General features: G+C 39.5%; 1 protein-coding gene across 2 annotated transcripts in view; it reads right to left on the minus strand.

The window, feature by feature from the left end:
• Positions 1 to 6,011: 6,011 nt before the first annotated feature.
• The window catches only part of LOC140728383 (uncharacterized), a 120,355-nt gene continuing 104,417 nt past the window's right edge, over positions 6,012 to 21,949 (minus strand). For both annotated transcript variants that reach the window (XM_073047010.1, XM_073047009.1), the window contains 12 exons: positions 21,734 to 21,841; positions 17,636 to 17,743; positions 17,258 to 17,311; positions 17,056 to 17,163; positions 15,922 to 15,975; positions 15,689 to 15,796; positions 14,586 to 14,639; positions 12,389 to 12,496; positions 9,619 to 9,886; positions 7,948 to 8,138; positions 7,229 to 7,471; positions 6,012 to 7,050 (listed from right to left, as the gene is read on the minus strand). In XM_073047010.1, the coding sequence (XP_072903111.1) occupies positions 6,904 to 7,050; positions 7,229 to 7,471; positions 7,948 to 8,138; positions 9,619 to 9,886; positions 12,389 to 12,496; positions 14,586 to 14,639; positions 15,689 to 15,796; positions 15,922 to 15,975; positions 17,056 to 17,163; positions 17,258 to 17,311; positions 17,636 to 17,743; positions 21,734 to 21,841 (1,551 nt within the window). In that variant the 3' untranslated portion in view covers positions 6,012 to 6,903. The remainder of the gene's footprint in view (positions 7,051 to 7,228; positions 7,472 to 7,947; positions 8,139 to 9,618; positions 9,887 to 12,388; positions 12,497 to 14,585; positions 14,640 to 15,688; positions 15,797 to 15,921; positions 15,976 to 17,055; positions 17,164 to 17,257; positions 17,312 to 17,635; positions 17,744 to 21,733; positions 21,842 to 21,949) is intronic.

A 21,949-nucleotide genomic window follows, 5' to 3' on the forward strand; every position in this document is an offset into this window, starting at 1 on the left:
ATCTATCCCTCTTCATATGACAAGCAATTTAAACCTGGAATCATTTTCATGAAACTCTTTTGAAACCTCTCCAGTTTCAGACAGACAGACAGACAGACAGACAGACATACTTTATTGATCCCGAGGGAAATTGGATTTCATTACAGTTGCACCAATCAAGAACAGATTAGAAATATAGCAAAATAGAAACCAGAAATAATTAAATAATAATAAGTAAATTATGCCAAGTGGAAATAAGTCCAGGACCAGCCTATTGGCTCAGGGTGTCTGACATTCCGAGGGAGGAGTTGTAAAATTTGATGGCCACAGGCAGGAATGACTTCCTATGACGCTCAGTGTTGCATCTCGGTGGAATGAGTCTCTGGCTGAATGTACTCCTGTGCCTAACCAGTACATTATGGAGTGGATGGGAGACATGGTCCAAGATGGCATGCAACTTGGACAGCACATCCTTTCTATGATAAGTGACTCAAAATTGCTCACAGTACTCCAAATAAAGCCTCAACAGTGCTTTATAAAGTCTTAAAATTACATGCTTGAATTTATATTCTAGTCCTCAAAATGAATGCTACCATCACATTTGCCTTCCTCACCACTGACTAACCTGCAAATTAATCTTTAGGGAGTGCTGCACAAGGGCTTCCAAATCCCTTTGCACCTTCGTTTTTTTGTAATTTCTTTCCATTTAGAACATCATCAACCCTTTCATTTTTTTTCTGCTAAAGTGCATGACCATACACTTCCCGCCACCATATTCCATCTGTCACTTCTTTGGCCCATTCTCCTAATCTGTCTAAAGCTCTCTGTGATATCCCTATTTCCTCAAAACAACCTGCCCCTCCACCTACCTTCATATCGTCTTCAAACTTTGCAACAAAGCTATCAATTCCATTATCCAAATCATTGACATATAATGTAAAAAGAATAGTTCCCAACACAGACCCCTGCGGAACGCCTCTAGTCACTGGCAGCCAAGCTGAAAAGGCTCCCTTTATTCCCACTCATTGCCTCCTGCCAATTGCCACTGCTTTATCCATGCAAGAATCTTTCCTGTAATACCATAAGCTCATATCTTGTTAAGCAGCCTCATGTGTGGCACCATGTCAAAGGCCTTCTGAAAATCCAAGTACACATCAAATGATTCTTCTTTGACTATCTTGCTTGTTATTTCATCAAAGAATTCCAACAGAGTTGACAGGCAAGATATTTCCTTGAGGAAACCATGCTGTCTATGGCCTGTTTTATCATCTGCCTCCAAGTACCCCAGAACCACATCCTTAACAATCGACTTCGACATCTTTCCAACCAGTGAGGTCAGACTAACTGGTCTATAAGTTCCTTCTTCTGCCTTCTTCCCTTATTGAAAAGTGGAGTGACATTTGCAATTTTTCAGTCTTCTGGAACCATTCCAGAATCTAGTGATTCTTGGAAGATCATTTCTAATGCCTCCGTAATCTCTTCCACCACCTCTTTCAGAACTCTAGGGTGTATACCATCTGATCCTGGTGACATCTATCTTCAGACCTTTCATTTTTTCAAGAACCTTCTCTCTAGTTATGGTAACTTCACACAATTCATGCTTCTTAACACCTGGAACTTCCACCATACTGCTGGTTTCTTCCGTATCAAAGACTGATGCGAAAAGCTTATTCAGTTCATCTGCATTACCATCTCTCCAGCATCGTTTTCCAGTAGTCCAACATCTACCTTTGCATCTCTTTTACACTCCATGTCCTGGTGCCAAGCTGTATGGGTCCTAATGCCCTACCCTTGGATAACATCGGTGGCGTGGAGAGGGGAGACTTGCAGCTTGGGCAACTGCCAGTCTTCCATAAAAGAAACCTTGCCCAGGCTTGCACCCTGGAAACTTTCCAAGGTACAAATCCATGGTCTATTGAGACTAACGGAGAACTGCACTACACACACTTTATGTATCTGAGAAACTTTTGATATCCTCTTTAATATTGTTGGCTAGCTTACTTTTGTATTCCATCTTTACCTTCTTAATGACTTTTTATTTACCTTCTCTTGGTATCTAAAAGCTTCCCAATCCTCCAACTCCCAACTAATTGCTCTGTTATATGGCCTCTCTTTGGCTTTTTTGTTTGCTTTGACTACTCTGGTTAGCCACGGTTGTGTCAGCTTGCCTTAAGAAGAGTTCTTCCTCTTTGGGATGTCTACATCCTGTGCCTTCCGAATTTCACCCAAAAATACAAGTTATTGCAGCTCTGCCGTCAGCCTTGCCGGTGTTCTTTTCCAATCAAATCTGGCCAACTCCTCTCTCACGCCTCTGTAATTCCCTTTACTCCACTGTAATACTGATACATCTGACTTTAGCTTCTTCTCAAATTTCAGGGTGAATTCAAACATATTATGATCACTTTCCCCTAGCGGATTTTTTTTTTACCTTAAGCTCTAATCAATCCAGAATAACTAATCCCCTAGTGGTCTCAACCATGAGCTGCTCTAAAAAGTCATCTCATCAGCATTTGAGAAAGTCCCCCTCCCAGAATCCAACACCAACCTGATTTTCCCTATCTACCTGTATATTGAAATCCCCTATGACTATTGCAACATTACCCTTTTGACATGCATTTTGTATCTCCCATTGTAATTTGTAGACCACATCCTTACTACTGTTGTGGGTTCTGTATACAATCTCCCATCAGGGCACTTTTCTGCTTACAGTTCCTTATCTCTATCCACAACAATTCAACACCTTCCAACCCTATGTTGCCTCTTTCCAATGATTTGATTTAATTTTTTACCAACAGATCAATCTTGCCTGTCCTTTTGATACAACTTGTATTATTGGACATTTTGCTTCCAGCTATAATCTTCTTTGAGCCATGATTTAGTGATGCCTACATTATACATGCTAATCTGTAACTGTGCTACAAGTTCATTTACTTTTTTCCATATACTTCACACATTCAAATATCGAACCTTCAATTCTATATTCACCCTTTTCGATTTAGTCCTCCTTTGACATTACAATTCATTCTGGTAACTGCAATTTTGCCCTATCATCAGCCTCTGCATGCTTGGAGTATCACTTCACATTTCCTCTGTTTGTAAACCCAGTACCTCATCTTCAGCACTATAACTCCAGTTCCCATCCCCTTGCCAAATTAGTTTGAACCGATCTAAACAAGTCTAGACAATCTGCCCACAAATTTGGTCTCCCTGGGGTTCAGATGTAACCTATCCCTTTTATACAGGTTATATCTTCTTCAGAAAAGAATCTAAAGCTCCATAAATCTAAATCCCTGACATCTGCACTGGTTCCTTAGCCACACATTCACCTGCCAAATTATCCTATTCTTATGCTCACTGGCATGTGGCACAGCGAGCAATCCAGAGATTACTCTCTGAAGGTCCTGTTTCTCAGCTTTCTATCTATCTCCTTAAATTCTCTCTTCAGGAGCTCCTCACCTTGTCTACCAATGTCATTGGTGTCAATATATACCTAGACTTCTAGCTGCTCAACTTCACCCCTGAGAATGGCATGATCTAGATCCAAGACATTCCTGAACCTGGCACCACACCATCCAGCTGTCCCTATCATGCCCACAGAACCTTGTCTCTCTTCCTCTGACTAATGAATCTCCTATCAACACTGCAGTCCTCTTTACCTCTCTGCTCTTCTGAGCCACAGACTTAGTCCCAGAGTCCTGGTCACTGCGGCTCCCCCTGGTCTGTCATCCCCTCAATACTATCTAAATTTGTATACTTATTATTGAGGGGAATGGCCACAGGTGTACTCTGCACTCATTGTGCATCCTTCTCCTCCTGACAGGCACCTAGTTACCTATCTCCTACAGCCTAGGGTTGACTACCTCTCTGTAGCTTCTGTCTATTATCACTTCATTCCCCCGTATGATTTAGAAAACACAGAAGCATAGAAACACAGAAAATCTACAGCACAATCTGGGCCCTTTGGCTACAAAGCTGTGCCAAACATGTCCTTACCTTAGAACTACCTAGGCTTACCCACAGCCCTCTATTTTTCTAAGCTCCGTGCAGCCATCCAGAGGTCTCTTAAAAGTCCCTATGGGTGAAGGTCATTGAGCTATAGCTCCAGTTCCTTATCTGTTCTCTCAGTAGCTGGAACTTGGCGCACCTGCTGCAGATGTGTTTATCTGGGTAAACTTATAAGCTTGATGATTTCAAGATTGTCAGTGAGGATGATGGTATTCTAGACTAACAATACATTATTTAGAATTCTATTGGGAAGGGTGAGGAAACAGGCTCAGGAAATTCATGACAATTGATAAGTTCCACTTTCCCTGTAAATTGCTTAATGTCCTTGGCAAATGTACACAGCCTCTGAAGGTAGGGGGACACCTAGATAAGGTGATTTATAAGATATATACTAGTGTTGCATTTAGCGGCTGAGCCATAGACCAGAAAAGCAGGGAGGTGATGTTAAAACTGCACAACACTAGTTAGCCCACAGCCTAAGAAAACTGCACACTTGTGGCCACTATACATGAAGAATATTTTAGCACTACAGAGAGAGCACTGAAATTTTTGAAAGGATGATAATTGAAGGAAAAGCTTATTCAGCTGGGATTCTTACATTGCAGCAAAAGACTTGAAAAAAAGTGAATAAGTTGAGAGAATGAACAGGAATGACCTGTTTCACTGTCAGAGAGGCAGTTCATGGGAAGGTTGGATCTGCTAATTGTTAGAATAATTAGGGTTTGAGCAAAATTTCTCCCCCTGAATGGTCTGATACTATGGCAAAAGCAGAAACCTCATAACATTTCAGGTACCTGGATCGGTGTGTGAAAAGTTATAAGCAGGGAGCTTCACTGGTTGGAATTAGTCCAGTGGTAATGTTTTTTTAAATATGCATAGGTGATGTACCTTTGGATTACAGAAAATTGCACTGCAGACACTTTTTTAGTAATGCAAATCCCCTGCCTTACCCTCCCACCCAACAACACCCACACATCTTACCCCACCAGCCCCCAGTGTAACACAAGGATTGCCTGAAACCTTTAGCCAACATCTTTCTTTTCCTACTGACAGCTGTCAATTTGTTAGTGCCCTCTACATGGAGGTTCAAATTACTGTGGTGACAGTTGATAAATTCCAATTTCCCTGTAAATTGCTTTACGCCTTTGGTGAATGTACATAGTCTCTGAAGGTAAGAGGACACATAGATTAGGTGATTTAAGAAGATATATACAAGTGTTTCATTTAGTGTCTGAGCCATTGACCAGAAAAGCAGGGAGGTGATGTTAAAACTGCACAACACTAGTTAGCCCACAGCTTAAGAAAACTGCACACTTGTGGCCATCATACACTAAGAATATTTTAGCACCAACCCCACTAAATGCAACACTTGTATACATCTTCTTAAATCTCCTTATCTACCTTCAGAGACTGTGGTCCCTCAGCATACACATCACTGAGGGTCTCACGTGGTCTGTACGTACTGGCTGTGTGGTGATAAAAGCACAATAATGTCTCTTTTACCTCAGACGGTTGATTGAAGTTTGGTATGGGCCCCCAAATCCTAAGAACTTTCTACAGGGGCAAAATTGAGAGCATCCTTTCCTCAATCACAGGACTCTGCAGAGAGTGGTGCGGACAGCCCAGCTCATCTGTGGATGTGAACTTCCCACTATTCAGGGCATTTATAAAGACAGGTGTGTAAAAAGGATCACTGGGGACTTGAGTCACCCCAAACACAAACTCTTCCAGCTGCTAACAGCTGGAAAATGGTACCACAGCATAAAAGCCAGGACCAACAGGCCCCGGGACAGCTTCTTCCACCAGGCCATCAGACTGATTAATTCATGCTGATACAATTGTATTTCTATGTTATAATGACTGTCCTGTTGTACATACTATTTATTATAAATTACTATAAATTGCACATTTAGATGGAGACGTAACGTAAAAATTTTTACTCATGTATATGAAGGATGTAAGTAATAAAGTCAATTCAATTCAAACTCTTTGTTGTAACATTCCTAATGTAATTAATTTTGAAATGGTAAGTCAAAACAATTTTTTTATTTAGACAATTTATTTGTTTCATCTATGACATAAGTATTCAAAACACTGTTACAGAAAAAACCTGAATTCATGTTACATAGATGTATAAATCAAAATGGAAAGAAACCTTTTATCTCAGTAATAGCTCACAAAGCTGCTGACTGATAATCTTGCACAGTTCAGTGAATAAATGAAAATGGATTCATAATTTTGAGACCTGTAGAAAGTATTACTGCAAAAGCTAGAAGTTTTTGAAATAGAAATTTCAAGGATTTAGTATGTTATACTCAAAATAGCACCAGTTTTAAGGCAACATTTTCTCAAGAGTATAAGCACCAGTAGACAAATGGCTGAACACACCATTTAGTTATAGGGTACTTTATACAATTTATTTGTAATAGATGTGCTGCCATACTTCAATAATAAATGAACATATTTTCACTTGTTGCACTTCACCTTGAATCATCCTCAAATGTATTCCTTCTGGGGTGTTTAGCCACATTTTGGAGACAGAGGCTTTAGATACTTATCTAGTGCAATATTTTCTTGGGGGCATCAAACTTATCCCAGTTTCTGTCCATGGTGAGGTAGTTGAAGCTGGGTAAGTTTTAAATGCAGTTACGCTCCTAGTAAGAAAGAAGGGCGAGGTCAAATCTGCTATTGGGAATGTTCGGTGCTCTGTAAAATTACACTTGATTTCACCCCAGAGAGCATTAGTTATTTGAACACCTGTGACATTTTGTTATTTTATTCCATTTTCTGATGTGTCATATAACTTTTATTCAAATGATCAAGTGATTTAGAACTTGTCGTCCTGGTAGCTTCAGACATAAGCAAGTTAAGTGCAGTTTGGTTATGTACTGCAAGTGACTGTTCAAACTATCTTCAGTGTTACAAGAAGCAGACAGGCCCAACATCAACACCAAATTCCTGATCCTTGCCACCAATATCGAAGGGTGCAATGTCTACAATGGGCAGATGCATCGTTTTCCGTGTTCGGTACTCAAAGATAGTCTTGCCCCATTCTCCTGTGTGCTTCTGCAGGCAAACAGAAAAGTGCAGCTTTTAATTTTCACCCTAAAAACAACGTTGCTGACATAATAACACTTCAAGTAAATATGCTCTACGAATAGAAGCCTTTCATTTGAAACGGATTTAAAAACCGCAGTGGTATAATACGGCCTATCTACCTCACCTTATCTTTTATGCTACTTACTGTACAACCATCTTCCAGGACTTTGTATGTGAATATCCTGTTTCCTTCTGCTTTGAGTTCAACATCAGCTGCGCTCATTAGACTTAAAGCTTTTTTAACATTTTCATTCTCATAGTCCATGTAGGCAATGCTGTTCTTACAGTGGTAGGTAATATTCTGGACAGCTTGAGCATATCGAATTCGAAGAAATGCTATTTGGGTTTCAACAATATCTTCAGACACTCCAGTAGAACCATAACTGAACTGTGGAAACAAAACATTTTACAATGAGTTTATTCAGTAATAATCCATGTTTAAATGTATTCATTCTCAGGCGGTGGGTGTCAACAGTAGAGCTAGCATCCAGCCTTTGAGACAGTGACAGTGAGTGAGTCTTTATCTTATACAAGAGAAATGATTATTTTGATTTATGGAACAAAATAATGACCAAGTTTTATAAAAGAATGAAAAGTCTTAACCATAAGTTCCGGGAGAGAATTTAGTCTCCCCGTTCTCCCAAATAGCTGTTAACCAACTTGTGCACCAGGCCTGGTATTTCTTTTTCATTATATAGGCTATGGAATCACAATGAAGATATTTGTGCTCAGAACAAAAAGTAAAAGTTCTAAATTATGTATTGTACTCAAACACATTCTAATTAACCTGCCAAACATACATGCACTCCAATATTGTTACTTTGTCTAGCTCCCTGTATCATACAACAGTTTGACTTAGCGTACATGAAAGCCACCGTCCATGGAGTCACCAAACCACACATGCTTCTTGCTGTGACTCTCTTTGCTTGCCCACCAGTTCTTCCGAGGCACGTTGCTGGGATTGGAAAGCACACAGGTCTCACCAGTATCCATGTTGCAGTGTACCTTGATGGCATCCATTCTGCAGCCTTGATTAGGATCAATCCAGTACTCTCCTGTTTTGTGAATGTGAAACCATAACTGTTACTGTGCTCTCAGGCCCAGATTTAAAGCAATTTAATGGATAAAGAATGTGATACTTTCCTTCGTATGATAAAAATGTTTTATTTAAAATAAAACAAAAAGGTTAAATTCCTCTCAGAGGAAGAATGAGAACTGATAATGCAAAGGAGATATAGACATGCTAGATGTGCGGACTGAATGGACAACAACATGATAGGTGGAGTGCCCTGGGAAGGAAGGAGGTTTTTTTCTCAGGAAGCAGATAACAGCAGTGCTGACAGCTTTTCAAATAGTGAGATGTTCAAATGGAACCTTGTATCTTTCTACATAAGCCAGTGAGATCTAATATGTAGATACAGCAGGCAATTAGGAAAATAGATTGTTGACTATTATTACTTGTAGATTTGGGTAATAATGTCTCCCTGCATTTATATAGTGCCTTGGTGAGACCATATCTTGGGTTTTACATAGAACATTGCTCTTTTTTTTCAAATAAGTTCAATTATACTTGCTACAAAGGAAGTACAGCAGAGGTTGACCCAGTTGGTTCTTGGGAGGTCAGATCTATCATATAGGAACAAAGTGAGAAGGTTAGGTTTCTATTCTCCAGAAGAATGAGTGGCAACCTTATTGAAACACAAGGAAAATTTAAATATAAAATAAATGAACATAACACGCTTCTTGGACAGAGTAATTGTAGGGAGAATGTTTCCTGTTACTAAGTCATTGATCTCTTGCCTACTTCGGACCAAAATGAGAACATTCTTCACTCAATGGATGATAAATCTAGCAAACTGTGGAGGTTTTTCTGTCGAATGTTTTTTAAAACAGGCAAGAATCAACACATTGCTAGGTATAGAAAGAATTAACAGATCGCGATATGGCAGGACATGGTAGATTATCACTGTTGAATGGCGGAGAGGCATGAAGAACAAAATAATTGCCAGGTTTTTTATCCTTATTGATCCTGTTTCTAAATTTTTACTTTTAACCAGGTATACATTATGGTAAAGGTTATAGATAAGAGGACAGCTAGAGACTTTTCCCTAGGACAGAACTCGCTAATATGGAAGGGCATAATTTTAAGTTCATTGGAGGAATTATAGGGGGTATGTCACATGTTTGTATTTTACTTCATGCCAATTTCCCAAATGCTCCGTCATTTGTACTGGTTACACATAAGGTTGGGTGTTGCTAACCTGGGGAAGGACCTGTAACTGAAATCAAATTGTGGAATTGTGCTGGTATTACCGACCACCAATGCTTTATAGGCACAGGTGGCTAGGCTTGCCATAATTGAGATGGACTTAATAGACCAGTGGGCCTTTTCCTGTCCAATATTTCATTGGGTTGTATAAATTATTAATTGTAATAATAGATGTTATTTGTAATCATACTTTCAAACATACATTTCTATCATTTATAGGATTCAATTTATTATTGTACTACTATTTCTTTAAATGACATGCTTACCACTCTTGAATTCTGGATGACAAATTTTTAAATCGCGACAGCTGGGTGCTGGGCTTTTCTGTGATCCATCTGGTGTCAGCACAGTCTCCACTTGTCTATTTAGGCTTTTCAGTATAGCCATTAATTCATCAACGCTCACCGCTACTGATTCACCGGGCTGATCAGCATTCCAGTACCCTTGGCCCTTTTCCAGCGTTTGTGGGAAAACTGATCCAGGTAAACCTGGTGGACCAGGGAGTCCCATAGGTCCATCTTTACCAGGAGCACCCTAGGGAGTAAAACTTACTTGTAAGGGAATAGTCTTTGCAAATAAAATGTAAGTTATTGTGAATTTTGGAAATATCAGAAACCAAAACAACTCTAAAGGAATTAATCAGTCCAGGTTGACAAGCACACACCCCTGATCTTTCACCAGCTTTATATGTATTTCCTTAAGTACTTACATGACTCACTTTTTAATATTGCTATTAATTCTGCTCTATCATCCAATCATAACTTGCCACATGAACTGATATTTCCTCACATTGATGCCTATTTTTTGCCATTTACTTTCGAATAGCTCACTTGCTTTTCTGCCACTGGAGACTGTGAATTTTGCTTTTATTCTCATCTCTGAATCGGATTTTTGCGTTTGACTTAAACTCGAGTCTTGAGCATAAAAAAATTAGGCTGATGTACTAGTTCAGAACTAAAAGGATGCTGAACAGTTTGAAATGCTGCCTTTTGGATGGTCTGTTAAACACAGACTTGCCTACAGGTATTACTTGTAGCATTTTAGATAGTGAAGGTGGAGTGTATAGTATTAAAACAGCATCATTTAAAGCAAGTATTCATCCATTATACATGCCAATTTGTCAGAGCTGGCTCCATGCAAATTGATTCGCCCATGCTTTTTTTTAAACAACATTCTAGAATCTCTCAGAAATGGTTGAATTTCTACAAAATTCAATCCTTATTTGTATGTCATGATGGGGTTGCAAAGATTTAAAGACTAGTTTTATTTGTCACATGTACATCAAAATATACAGTAAAAATGCATCATTTGCATTCACAACAACACCGTCCTACAAGCCATTACATTCTCAATTACTTCTGCAATAGATCCAGCGACATTGAGCATTTTATTCTGCTTTAAGTGACCAATTTCAGTTTTTTTCACTCAGATGAACTTTTTCATCTTTAGACCCTTTCCAAAGGGAGGATCTCTTTTCTGAAGTATCATAGCAATAACTGAAATGATTTCAGTTGGTACCTATGTTTTTCCAAATGTTTAGCCAAATTTTGCATTTGCATTCTACTGTTCATTAAGATATTTAAAATGCTTCGTTAACAATTTGCTGACTTCTTTTTTTTCACTTACAGAAATGTATACCCGATACACCATCATAACTCTGCTTCTTTCTGGAGCAAAGACACAACCAGTTCTGCTGCACTATCTGCGTGGCAGTAGTTGTCCTCGCCCTGCACAACTTCTCTTTAGATTTCTCACACAATCTATATATCAAAGGTGTAGCCTAGGACATCGACATGGGCACTAGGTACACCCACTTTTTTTTGTTAGCTACAGGGAACAATCCTTGTTCCAAGCCAAATCTGGCATCATGTTACATTGTCAATTGTATCAGTTCTGCCTGCTGCACTCGGGTAGAACTCGTCTATTTTATCATCTTCGTTATAAAATTCCACCCTGCCCTCAACTTTACTTCTAAAACTCAACTCCCCTTTCTGGCTCTCTCTGTCTCCGACTCGGGAGACAATCTACTGACACTCACTTTAATCCCACAGACTCCCGTAGCTCCACGTGCTTGTGTGCCATTCCTTTCACTCACTGTCTTTGCACAAGCTGCTCCATGTGTTGAGGCCTCCAACTCCAGGACATGAGAAATGTCCTACATTTTTAAGAAATGTGGCTTCCCTTCTATTGTAGTTGATGGAAATCTCACTCACATTCCTCCTGCACTTCTATTCTTACCTTACCTCCCACCAGACAGAATGGAGACTTGTCCTTGTCATTCAATCCTCCAGCCTCCAGGTCTAGTTATTCTTCACCATTTCCACCAAATCTAACAAGATCCTACTACTGCCTACTACATCCCCACCACTTCCTGCTTTCTATGACTCTCTGATTCATTCATCACTTGCCTGGTTACCTGGCACTACCTCCCCCCCCTCCCCCCCACCACCCCCCATGCCCAGAGACGCAACCCTTGTTCCTACAAGACTACTTAGTTTATTTCCTCTTGTAATTCAAAGTTAAGAACTGTTTTCTAACTCTTCCATCAAGAACTTTAAAATGTTTTCCAGTGTATAGGAATACACAAGGGTTTGCCTTTGTATACACTTTTACAAGACACACCAGCCAAAAACAACTTGCAGAGTGAACAGTAGGCTACAAAATGGTTGGATGAAGTTGGGATTTGATGGCAGTGGCTCGGATTGACAAACATTAGGTAGCAAATAATTGAAGTCTCGATTATCCCTAGCTTTCTTACATAGATCTGTATTTTATCTTTAAATTTATTTCTCTGTTGCCTTCCCACCATTTGATTGGCTATAGTACAAAGGCAGCATCATAATAGCTTCCCTCTCTGTTCTGAATTACAGCCAAATCTATTGTGATCTCCAGCGGCTTTCATCTCCAGTAATCTATTTCTCTGATCAATAGTTGCAATCCACAGATACAAATCTGTTTTATTCCCCAAATATCTCCAGCTGGCCATACAAGTTCCTAATGCTCCCCATCGTTGGGCTATGGTCCATATATACTTACACTGGGGCCAGGTTCTCCACGCGTACCCCGTGGACCAGGAGGACCAATGGGACCTGGGAAGCCATTGTTACCATCTTTGCCAGGGGGGCCAGGTGGACCACTTGGACCCTTGAAACATTTTAAAATTCAGTTAGAGAATCTGAAAGCAAGTATCACAGTGTGCAATTAGTACAACACAGTTTCACAGCTACCCTTTAATAGTAATCAGTGCAGTGGTTGGTAGCACCAGCTATTCTATTGAATAGATAGATTATAATTGGAATCACCCTATTTCCTCACTGACTGCAGTGTCCATGCACCTCTTCAAGGGAAACCTGTGACAGATTCTGACAGATATTTTACATCTGGAATTTTCTAAGGATACTCCATGTGAGAGGTCTGGAGGTGTTGAATGCTGAACCTCTGGCTTTAGAAAGCAGTCTGTATGGGGTAGAGGATACCATCTTGACCAAAGTTCTAAAACCAGTGGACCATTGAGCTCAGTGCCAAGAATCTAATTCCAAATTATAACTGGCAGATCACAACAAGAAAAAAACAGATTCCAAAAGATATTTAGAGCTCAAAAATTGGTCTGTAATTGGTCAAAAATTGGTCAAAAATTAGAGCTGTATTGGTCAGCAAAAATGACATACACCATGCAACCAGAATCCTTTATTTCCATGCATATGCTTAAGGTAATAAACTTTTGCAGAAAAAAATAAAGAATCAATGCAAAAACCTTTATGGCTATATATGAAAATGGGCATGATGATTGTTTAAAAATAATTACAAAGTAGAGCAGCAGATTAACATCCTAAAAATGTACAGCCTATAATTTGCTCATAATTCTGATCAAACTGAATTAAAACACAAGTACTTTTTCATTTTTTGACAACATAAATATGGGTACACTTTTGTGCTTTTCTTCCCCTTGGTGACTGCTATAATTAGTAGGGGAAGCCAACTATGTGAGATATTACACCTACCTCATTAAGTCTGGATCTCAGAGAAGCAGCAACCAGCAGGTTCTGAAACAATTGTCAAACCTCCAAGGGGCATAACAACCATCTTTGTATCCACAAAACATAAATGCAGTATATTCCTAACCTAGATTGGTCTTATGGTCTTTAGACACAAGAAGAATATGGACTAACATTGAAGCACTGGTGGGACTGGGCAACACAAATTGTCAGATTGTTCCAAAGTATAATAAGTCTTTTTATCTGACTAGTGTAATGTTACACTGAATCAGCCCCTAAAACCATTCATAAACCTGATAGACCACAGGGCATTCCTCAGTGTCTCTGTAATACACATTGACTGCCATTGTAATTATAGAACAATACAGTTTTACAGCACAGAAATAGACATTTCAGCCCAACTTGTGCTCGCTAACCAAGAACCCTGCCTGAGATAGTCAAATTTGGCTCATGTCCCTCAAAATCTTTCTCATCCATGTATCTGACTAACAGTCATTTAACCATAATTGTATCAGCCTCCAGCAGCTCATGCCAAATATCCGTCACCTGCTTAAAAAAAGTTGGCCCCTCATTTATAATATTAAGGAAAAGAGCTTGAGGAAACTTTGTGCTTTTAGGGTCATTGTAAAAGTTACTGTTCAATTGAAGCTGAGTGAACATATTTTGCTATAAAAGAAGATGGTGAGTCTGGTCTTAAAGGTGGAAGAGGAGGAATTGCTTCTGGCAGTACAAACAGCAGCCGATGAGTAAAAATTGCAGTACTCAATCCATTGAATCATTTTACTGGTGAACTGTAGTCTAATACTTCTCTTGAATTTGTATGAACATTAGTTTTCCCACAAATACTGGCAATTGTAGTCATGAAAAAGAGGGTCTTGGAATAATTAACAAGCAGCGTATCTATTAAATCAATTGAAATCTTGTCCCTGACATCTTTTATGAATTATTGACAGCGATGATCAGTTTGAATAATGCACCAAGCTCACAGCTGGTCGCCTAATGACCCTTGCATGTACAACCCCATATCCCTCTGCTTCTCCAAAAATATAAATTGATTATGCATTTGCCTTTCAAATCACAAGGCAATATTTGCCATACTTCAAAAATACTAAGAGAATAATCTTTGTAATAGTGAAATTAACAGACTGAACCCATTATCTTAGCAAATGAAAAGATCATTAATGTTCATGTTTCTTCTAACAATAACAATTTTTGCAAACTTTGATCATTTTACTCACTCTTGGACCTTGACTTCCAGGAATTCCACTTTGACCTGGTTCTCCAGTATTACCCTAGATGTAAAGAAAATATTTATTGTTTCCAATATGGCTGAAAGATTGGGAGATGATGACCAAAATCTCTGGTGAAATTCAGCTTCAAAAGAAAGTCTTGACCCACTACTTAAATACAGTCCAATTGGTACTAATAACTTCTGCTTATTATATCATTCCTGGAGTTGAGATGTTGTACTATATAATTTGCATTTGGTGGATACCCAAACCTAGTATGGAGGAAATTTAGTCACAGAAAAGCACAGCACAGAAACAGGCCAATCTGGTCCATGCCAAACCATTTAAACTGCCTAGTCCCATCAACTTGTACCTGCACCATAGCCTTCCATAGCCCTCCATACCCCTGCCATCCATGTATCTATCCAAACTTGTCTTAAACATTGAAATCAAGCTTGTGGCATCACTTGCACTGGCAGCTTGTTCCACACTCTCATGACCCTCTGAGTGAAGAAGTTTCCCCTCATTTTCCCAGTGAATATTTCACCTTTCACCATTAACCATTGATCTTTAGTTGCAGTCTATTTCAATTGAAGCAATTGTACATCATGCTTCAGAACATGAAACTATCACATGGAGGAAACCAAATTTGAGGATCTAATTTGTGGATCACATACATTAAAATAGTAACAACAAAAAAAAATGGTAGAGGAACACAGCAGGTCAGGCAGCAACTGTGGAAGGAAAGGAACACTTAAAGTTTCAGATTGAGATTTGTCAACTGGGCTGAATGATAAGGGTGAGACAGCCATTATAAAGAAATGACGGTAACTAGTTTAGCAAGAGCTGGCAAGTGATAGATGGATCCTGGTGAGTAAGGGCAATAGGCAAATGAAGTGGTAAAAAGTGGAAATAGTAACAGAGGCTGGGAGGCAATAGGTGGAGCCAAATAACTATTCTGCATTTTGTGTCTTGCTCCTGATTCATCAATTGTGTCTCTACTTTGCAGAGCATCAAATCTTTCTAGGGTGAACAAGCTACGTGCAAATTACTTTTGGAAACATACAGTTTTAACCCTTCTCATGAATTGAACCAATGCATAGAATACTTACAGAAGGCCCTGGGAGACCTGGTAAACCAGGCCTTCCTTGGTGACCTTTGAAACCCATCATACCAGGTTTTCCATCTTGACCTTTTTCACCCTGTACACCTGGTACACCCTGGAAAATGGACAGTCATTAAGTCACAGGGCTTGAAAAAAATATGACTTAATTTCAATAAACAGAACATTATTAAAAACTTCTATGTTAAGGCAGTTTTGAAAAAGTAACCACAACCAATTTACCGGCAATCCACGTCCCCCATTTAAGCCTGGAGGACCTCGTGGACCTGGAGGACCCTGAAAGATATTGAAGGAAGGAAAATATTGAATTTAAGAACAATCAGACTCAAATTCATTCCATACCTGAAATTTCTCTGAATGTTGTTAACCCTTATGCTATCATCTCCTCTGGTAAAATACTAGAGTAGCAGGCAGAATATTGGATCCTTGACCAGTGATACTAATTTAAATTCCTCAGATACTGAGATTCAAACTCAAATAATTAAATAAACTTGGGATTCAAAAAAAAGAATTACTTTCTTAATAGTTGCAGTAATGTGGTAAATGCCTCTTGTTCCATTAATATCCTCAGGGAAAGAAATTTGAAATTAAACCTGTTCTGATCTTAATGTAACACCAAATCTGTCAACGAGATAGAATCTTCTCTATTTAGGGACAATAAAGGTGAAGGATGCTGGCATTGTATGCAATTTTCATATGCTGTGAATGAATTTTTTTCAAAAAACTTCGGGATTTTTTTTCTTTCAAATCAAGAAACCAGGGTAATGTAAATGCCTGCCAGTATTAGCCATAAGTGCTAACCCATGATAAAAAGAGAAATTTCTCATTTGGTCAGGCAGCATCTACGGAGTGAGTTAACATTTCACATCAACGTTCATCTGCCTGAAGCATTAACTCTGCTCCATAAGGATTCCACCTGACCTGTTAAGTATTTCTTGCATTTTCTGTTTCTATTTCAGTTTTCCAATATATGCAATATTTAGATTTTTATATCCAGAGGTGACTATAACAAGAAAACATTGCAGTTACATTGCAGCCTCATTTTAGAGGTTTATTGAATTGGTGAAAGACTCATGCCACTCAAGCTGCTTCTTGATTGACACGAAGAGAACTTGATATACCTGAATGCAATTAAAATGATACCCGTCTTAAACTTTGTACATTCTTTGAAATATTATTTGAGCAATTACATTGTACTAAATCATGTGTTTCAGAGAGATATTTCAATGCATTTCATTTTCTTCAAAAACTCAAACATAATTACCAACTGCTTATATAGATCAGATGCTGAAATTTTCAATTAGTTATCAATTCCAAATTTAATTCCAATGATGCAGTTCAAGAATCCAAACTTACCCCAGAACCTCTTTCACCGGGTTTGCCAGATGAACCAGGCTGACCAGGAGGTCCAGGAGCTCCCGGTGTACCTTGATAGCCTGGTTGCCCAGGCTCACCCCGCTCACCCTGTATCATTCAAAACATCAATGTTAATAGTCAGCACTGACCAGAAAAGAAATATACAATTTATACACAATTCTTCAGCTCCTTTTGTTCCAACCTTAGGACCAGGGTTTCCATCTCGGCCAGGAAAGCCACTTGGACCAGGTTCACCCTAAAACATAATAGGAAATTTCCTTAGTATAATGTAAAACAATGCTGGATTAAACTGGTAACAAAGATCACTTGTGAATAATCAGCGCAAGCAGATTTTCAGTAGTTGTTTACTCATTAAATGAAGTTCATTACTTCAAAATGTCAGAGCATCTTCTTCTGAAATTAATAAAAGAATAAATACAATTTCGCGAAAAACAATTAACCAAAGGGTCCCAAGAATTAGCTTAACCAAAATTATCATTCTCTAACCTGAACCTCATGAATAATAGTGAACCTGCTGTTCAATTTCTATACAAGTTAGGGCAAGAATCAAACTACTTACCTTGTTGCCAGGTTGACCAGGTTGTCCAGGATTTCCTGGTAGTCCTCTCAGACCAGGAGAACCGTCTTTACCAGCAGGACCAGGACTACCCGATGACCCACCTGAACCCTAAGTAACATATCACTAGATTAACACTTGCTAAATGAAAATATGAGTTACTACATTTTTAAACAGTGCAAAGCTGCTTGAAATCCAAGCATCCCATATTTTAGAATAAAAGAACATCTGGACTAGAAAGAAAGAGGCTGTATTGAGTTTTTGAGTCAGGAAATCATGCCACAACTTTATAAGATTCTTGTTAGATTATATCCAGAGAACCACATTCAATTCTATTCCCTCCATTATTCATTAAATGAAGTTCTTTACTTCAAATGTCAGAGTGTGTTGGAGTATATATTGTCTGGCTGCACCACAGTCTGGTATGGAAATATCAATGCCTTTGAATGGAAAATCCTACAAAAAGTAGTGGATTCAGCCAAGTACATCATGGGTAAAGCCACTCCAACCACTGAACACATCTAAATGAAACACCGTTGTAGGAAAGCAGCATCCATCATCAGTTGCCCAGGTCATGCTCTCTGTTTGTTGCTGCCATCTGGTTGAAGCTACAAAAGCCTCAGGTCTTGCATCACCAAGTTCAAGAAAAGTTACTACCTCTAAGCCCTCAGGCTCTGTACAAAAGGAGATAACTACACCCCGTTTCACTTGAAATGTTCCCACAACCAATGGTCTCACTTTCAAGGACTCTCACCTCATGATCTTGTAATTTATTGCTGTGTATTTATATTTATATTTATATTTGCATTTGCACCATTTGTTGTCTTCTGCACCGGTCCGGTTGATCTCTGATTGCTCCTGTTTTGTTACTCATCTATAGATTTGTTGAGTATGCCCACAAAAAAATAAATCTCAGGGTTGTAGATGGTGAGATATATATACACACACATATGAGGGGTGAATGATAAGTTCTAAGTTTGTGGCCTAATGTAGAAGGAGATGAGTTATACAGCTCTCGTTACATGCACGTGCAGTTCAACTCTTTGAGTGATTATGCAGAAAGTTTGAAGTTAATGATTTTTGTGGTATTTCTGTTTCAGATAATTGAAAATTGCAAGTAAGTACTGTCTGAGAAAATGGACAACATTGGCCTTCGTGCAATTATCCGCGACCTCGGTCTCAAGGGCTGATCACCCAAGGAGGTCCACGAGGACATGGTGGCAACACTAGGGGAGGGTGAAAAATAAATGTGCTAGGTTTTCTAAAATTGACTCCTTCTACCTTAGGCCACGAACTTATCAATCACTGTGTGTGTGTGTGTGTGTGTGTGTGTGTGTGTGTGTGTGTGTGTGTGTGTGTGTTTATCTATCTATCTACTTATTTATTTATATAAATAATTGACTTTGAACTTTAGGAGCAGAATTAGACCATTTGGCCCATCACATTTGCTCTGCCATTCTATGCTGGTTGATTTATTATTCCTCTCAATCCCATTCTCCAGTCTTCTCACCTAAACCTTTGACACCCTGATTAATCAAGAACCTATCAACCATCGTTTTAAATATAGCCTATTGCTTGGCTTTCACAGTGGTCCAGGCCAATGAATTCCAAAGTTTCATCATGCTCAACACAAAGAAATTCATCCTCATCTTTGTTATAAAGGGACATTACTTTATTTTGCGTCAGTGCCCTGTTGTGCTCACTCCCCATTATAGGAAACATCCTCTCCACATGCACTCTATGTAGGCCAGTCAAAATTCGATAGGTTTCAATGAGATTCTCTCTCATTCTTCTATACTCCAGTGAGTACAGGCCCAGAGCTATCAAACGCTCCTCATAGGTTAAACCTTTCATTGCAGAATTATCCTCATATAACCATATAACCATATAACAATTACAGCACGGAAACAGGCCATCTTGGCTCTTCTAGTCCGTGCCAAATGCTTAATCTCACCTAGTCCCACTGGCCCGCACTCAGCCCATAACCCTCCATTCCTTTCCTGTCTATATACCTATCCAATTTTACTTTAAATGACTATACCGAACCTGACTCTACCACTTCTACTGGAAGCTCATTCCACACAGCTACCACTCTCTGAGTAAAGAAATTCCCCCTTGTGTTACCCTTAAACTTTTGCCCCCTAACTCTCAACTCATGTCCTCTTGTTTGAATCTCCCCTACTCTCAATGGAAAAAGCCTATCCACATCAACTGTATCTATCCCCCTCATAATTTTAAGTACCTCTATCAAGACCCCCCTCAACCTTCTACGCTCCAAAGAATAAAGACCTAACTTGTTCAACCTTTCCCTGTAACTTAGGTGCTGAAACCCAGGTAACATTCTAGTAAATCTTCTCTGTACTCTCTCTATTTTGTTGACATCTTTCCTATAATTCGGTGACCAGAACTATACACAATACTCCAAATTCAGCCTTACCAATGCCTCGTACAATTTTAACATTACATCCCAACTCCTATAGTTTGTAATTGGCTGATATTAAGCTTGGAGAAGCTAGGGTTTCTATCCTGTGCAACGTCTCACCTGATTTCCCTCGACCCATAGTGCCCAAAAACTGGAGTCGTACTATTTTTAACTCCATTCACGGCCTTTCACATGCAGGCCACAAGTCCTCACAGAAACTGGTTGCACTAAAATTTGTGTGGCATTGTGTGACTGGAATGTAGCCTGTGTTAAGCACCCGCAGGCAAAAATTAACTGTCATGTTCGGGTACCATTGACATCTTTTCAGATCTAAGAGCGACAACTTGATCACGTCAACGTGGACTTGGTTGTTCCTCTTCACCCTGCTGCGGTTTCACACACCTCCTTATCATGGTGGATCATATCACCAGATGGCCAGAGGTCGTCCCTCTAGCATCGAAACAGCCACAGATGTGCCTGAGTTGTTCAGTTTGACACCTCATTTCATATTTCCTCAGACCGTGGTCCCCAATTCACATCAGAACTCTAGGCTGCATTGGCCCAGAACTTCAGCGCTAGGCTGCATCACACCAGGGCATATCACCCGTAATCCAGTGGCATATAGATCATCAATCCTTAAAAGTCTGCACTGATTGCTTCCTGATAGATGAGTGTTGGCATGATCTTCTCCCGTGGGTCCTGTTGGAGCTCAGGACAGCTCCAAAAGAGGGCCTGCAGTCGTCCATGGCTGAGTTGGTATACGGGCAGCCGTTATGACCAGCAGATGATTTTATCCCTGATACCACAACTCACTAGTCAGCCTCTCAACAGCATTCCGCTCTCATCAATTCCTTTGCCTCTATTCCTACCTCCCATCGTGGCACTCAGCACTCTCAGTTTCCTGATGACCTACATTCTACCTTGTTCCTTTTTGTCTGACACACATCAACATCCCCCAGGTCCCCTTATGATAGCCTGTTCCGTGTTTTGGAATGGACAGAAAAGACTTATACATAGATAGGAGGGGTAAACCTGAATTCATTCCAGTAGATCGCCTTAAACCGGCTCACCAAGACTTGGGGGATACTGCTACCATGCTGCTGCCATCAGGACATGTCAAAACACCTCTGGACGAGTCAGAAACACCTGTTACTCCACCCATGGAACATAGGACCTGAGCAAAGTAGCTCATCCGAGCTATGGACAGACTCACAATGTCAGCTTTAGTGATGTAATGTGTGGAAACATATACAGTTTCCCTTAAACTTAAAATGCCTCTGCCATTTTATTTGCAAAAGCCTACAATAACGTAGTAGCGCTTGATTCAGTGTTTCATGCGGGTTCAACATAAGTTCCCCTTTTGAACTCTGTTCATAGATCTCATATTTTACTAACCAGTCTCTGAATATGGCTTCTCATTATCAAAGCCTTAAGCATGCTTTTACCCTTGTCTCTCTGTTCCTGCTTTCCCTGTAAATGTTTTCTAATACTTTCAGATCAGGGAGCAATGCACACAGATACCATTTCTAAAGAAATGATATGGCATTTAAAAAAAAAAATATTTCTTTATTTAATAACCTAGGGGAAAACCTCGCCTTTTAAAAAAAAACTAAAATGAGATACCAGTGTGGAGTAAAGGAAGAAAATATAATTGAAGTAATTGGAAGATAAATACTTACTGGTAAACCACGATCACCTGTTAAACCTGGTGGACCCGGCATACCAGGTAAGCCCCTGGTGCCAACTGGTCCTATGATTCCTGAGGGGCCTGGAGGTCCATCTGTACCCTATTCAAATTAAAATACTAATTTTAAATCACATTATTCACCATGAATCAAAGCATAAAAGACATATCCACTAACAGGCAATAGTGGAAGAGAAAATTTAGATGCTGT

This window comes from Hemitrygon akajei, chromosome 5 (genome assembly GCF_048418815.1).
Source record: "Hemitrygon akajei chromosome 5, sHemAka1.3, whole genome shotgun sequence".
Lineage (NCBI taxonomy): Eukaryota > Metazoa > Chordata > Chondrichthyes > Myliobatiformes > Dasyatidae > Hemitrygon > Hemitrygon akajei.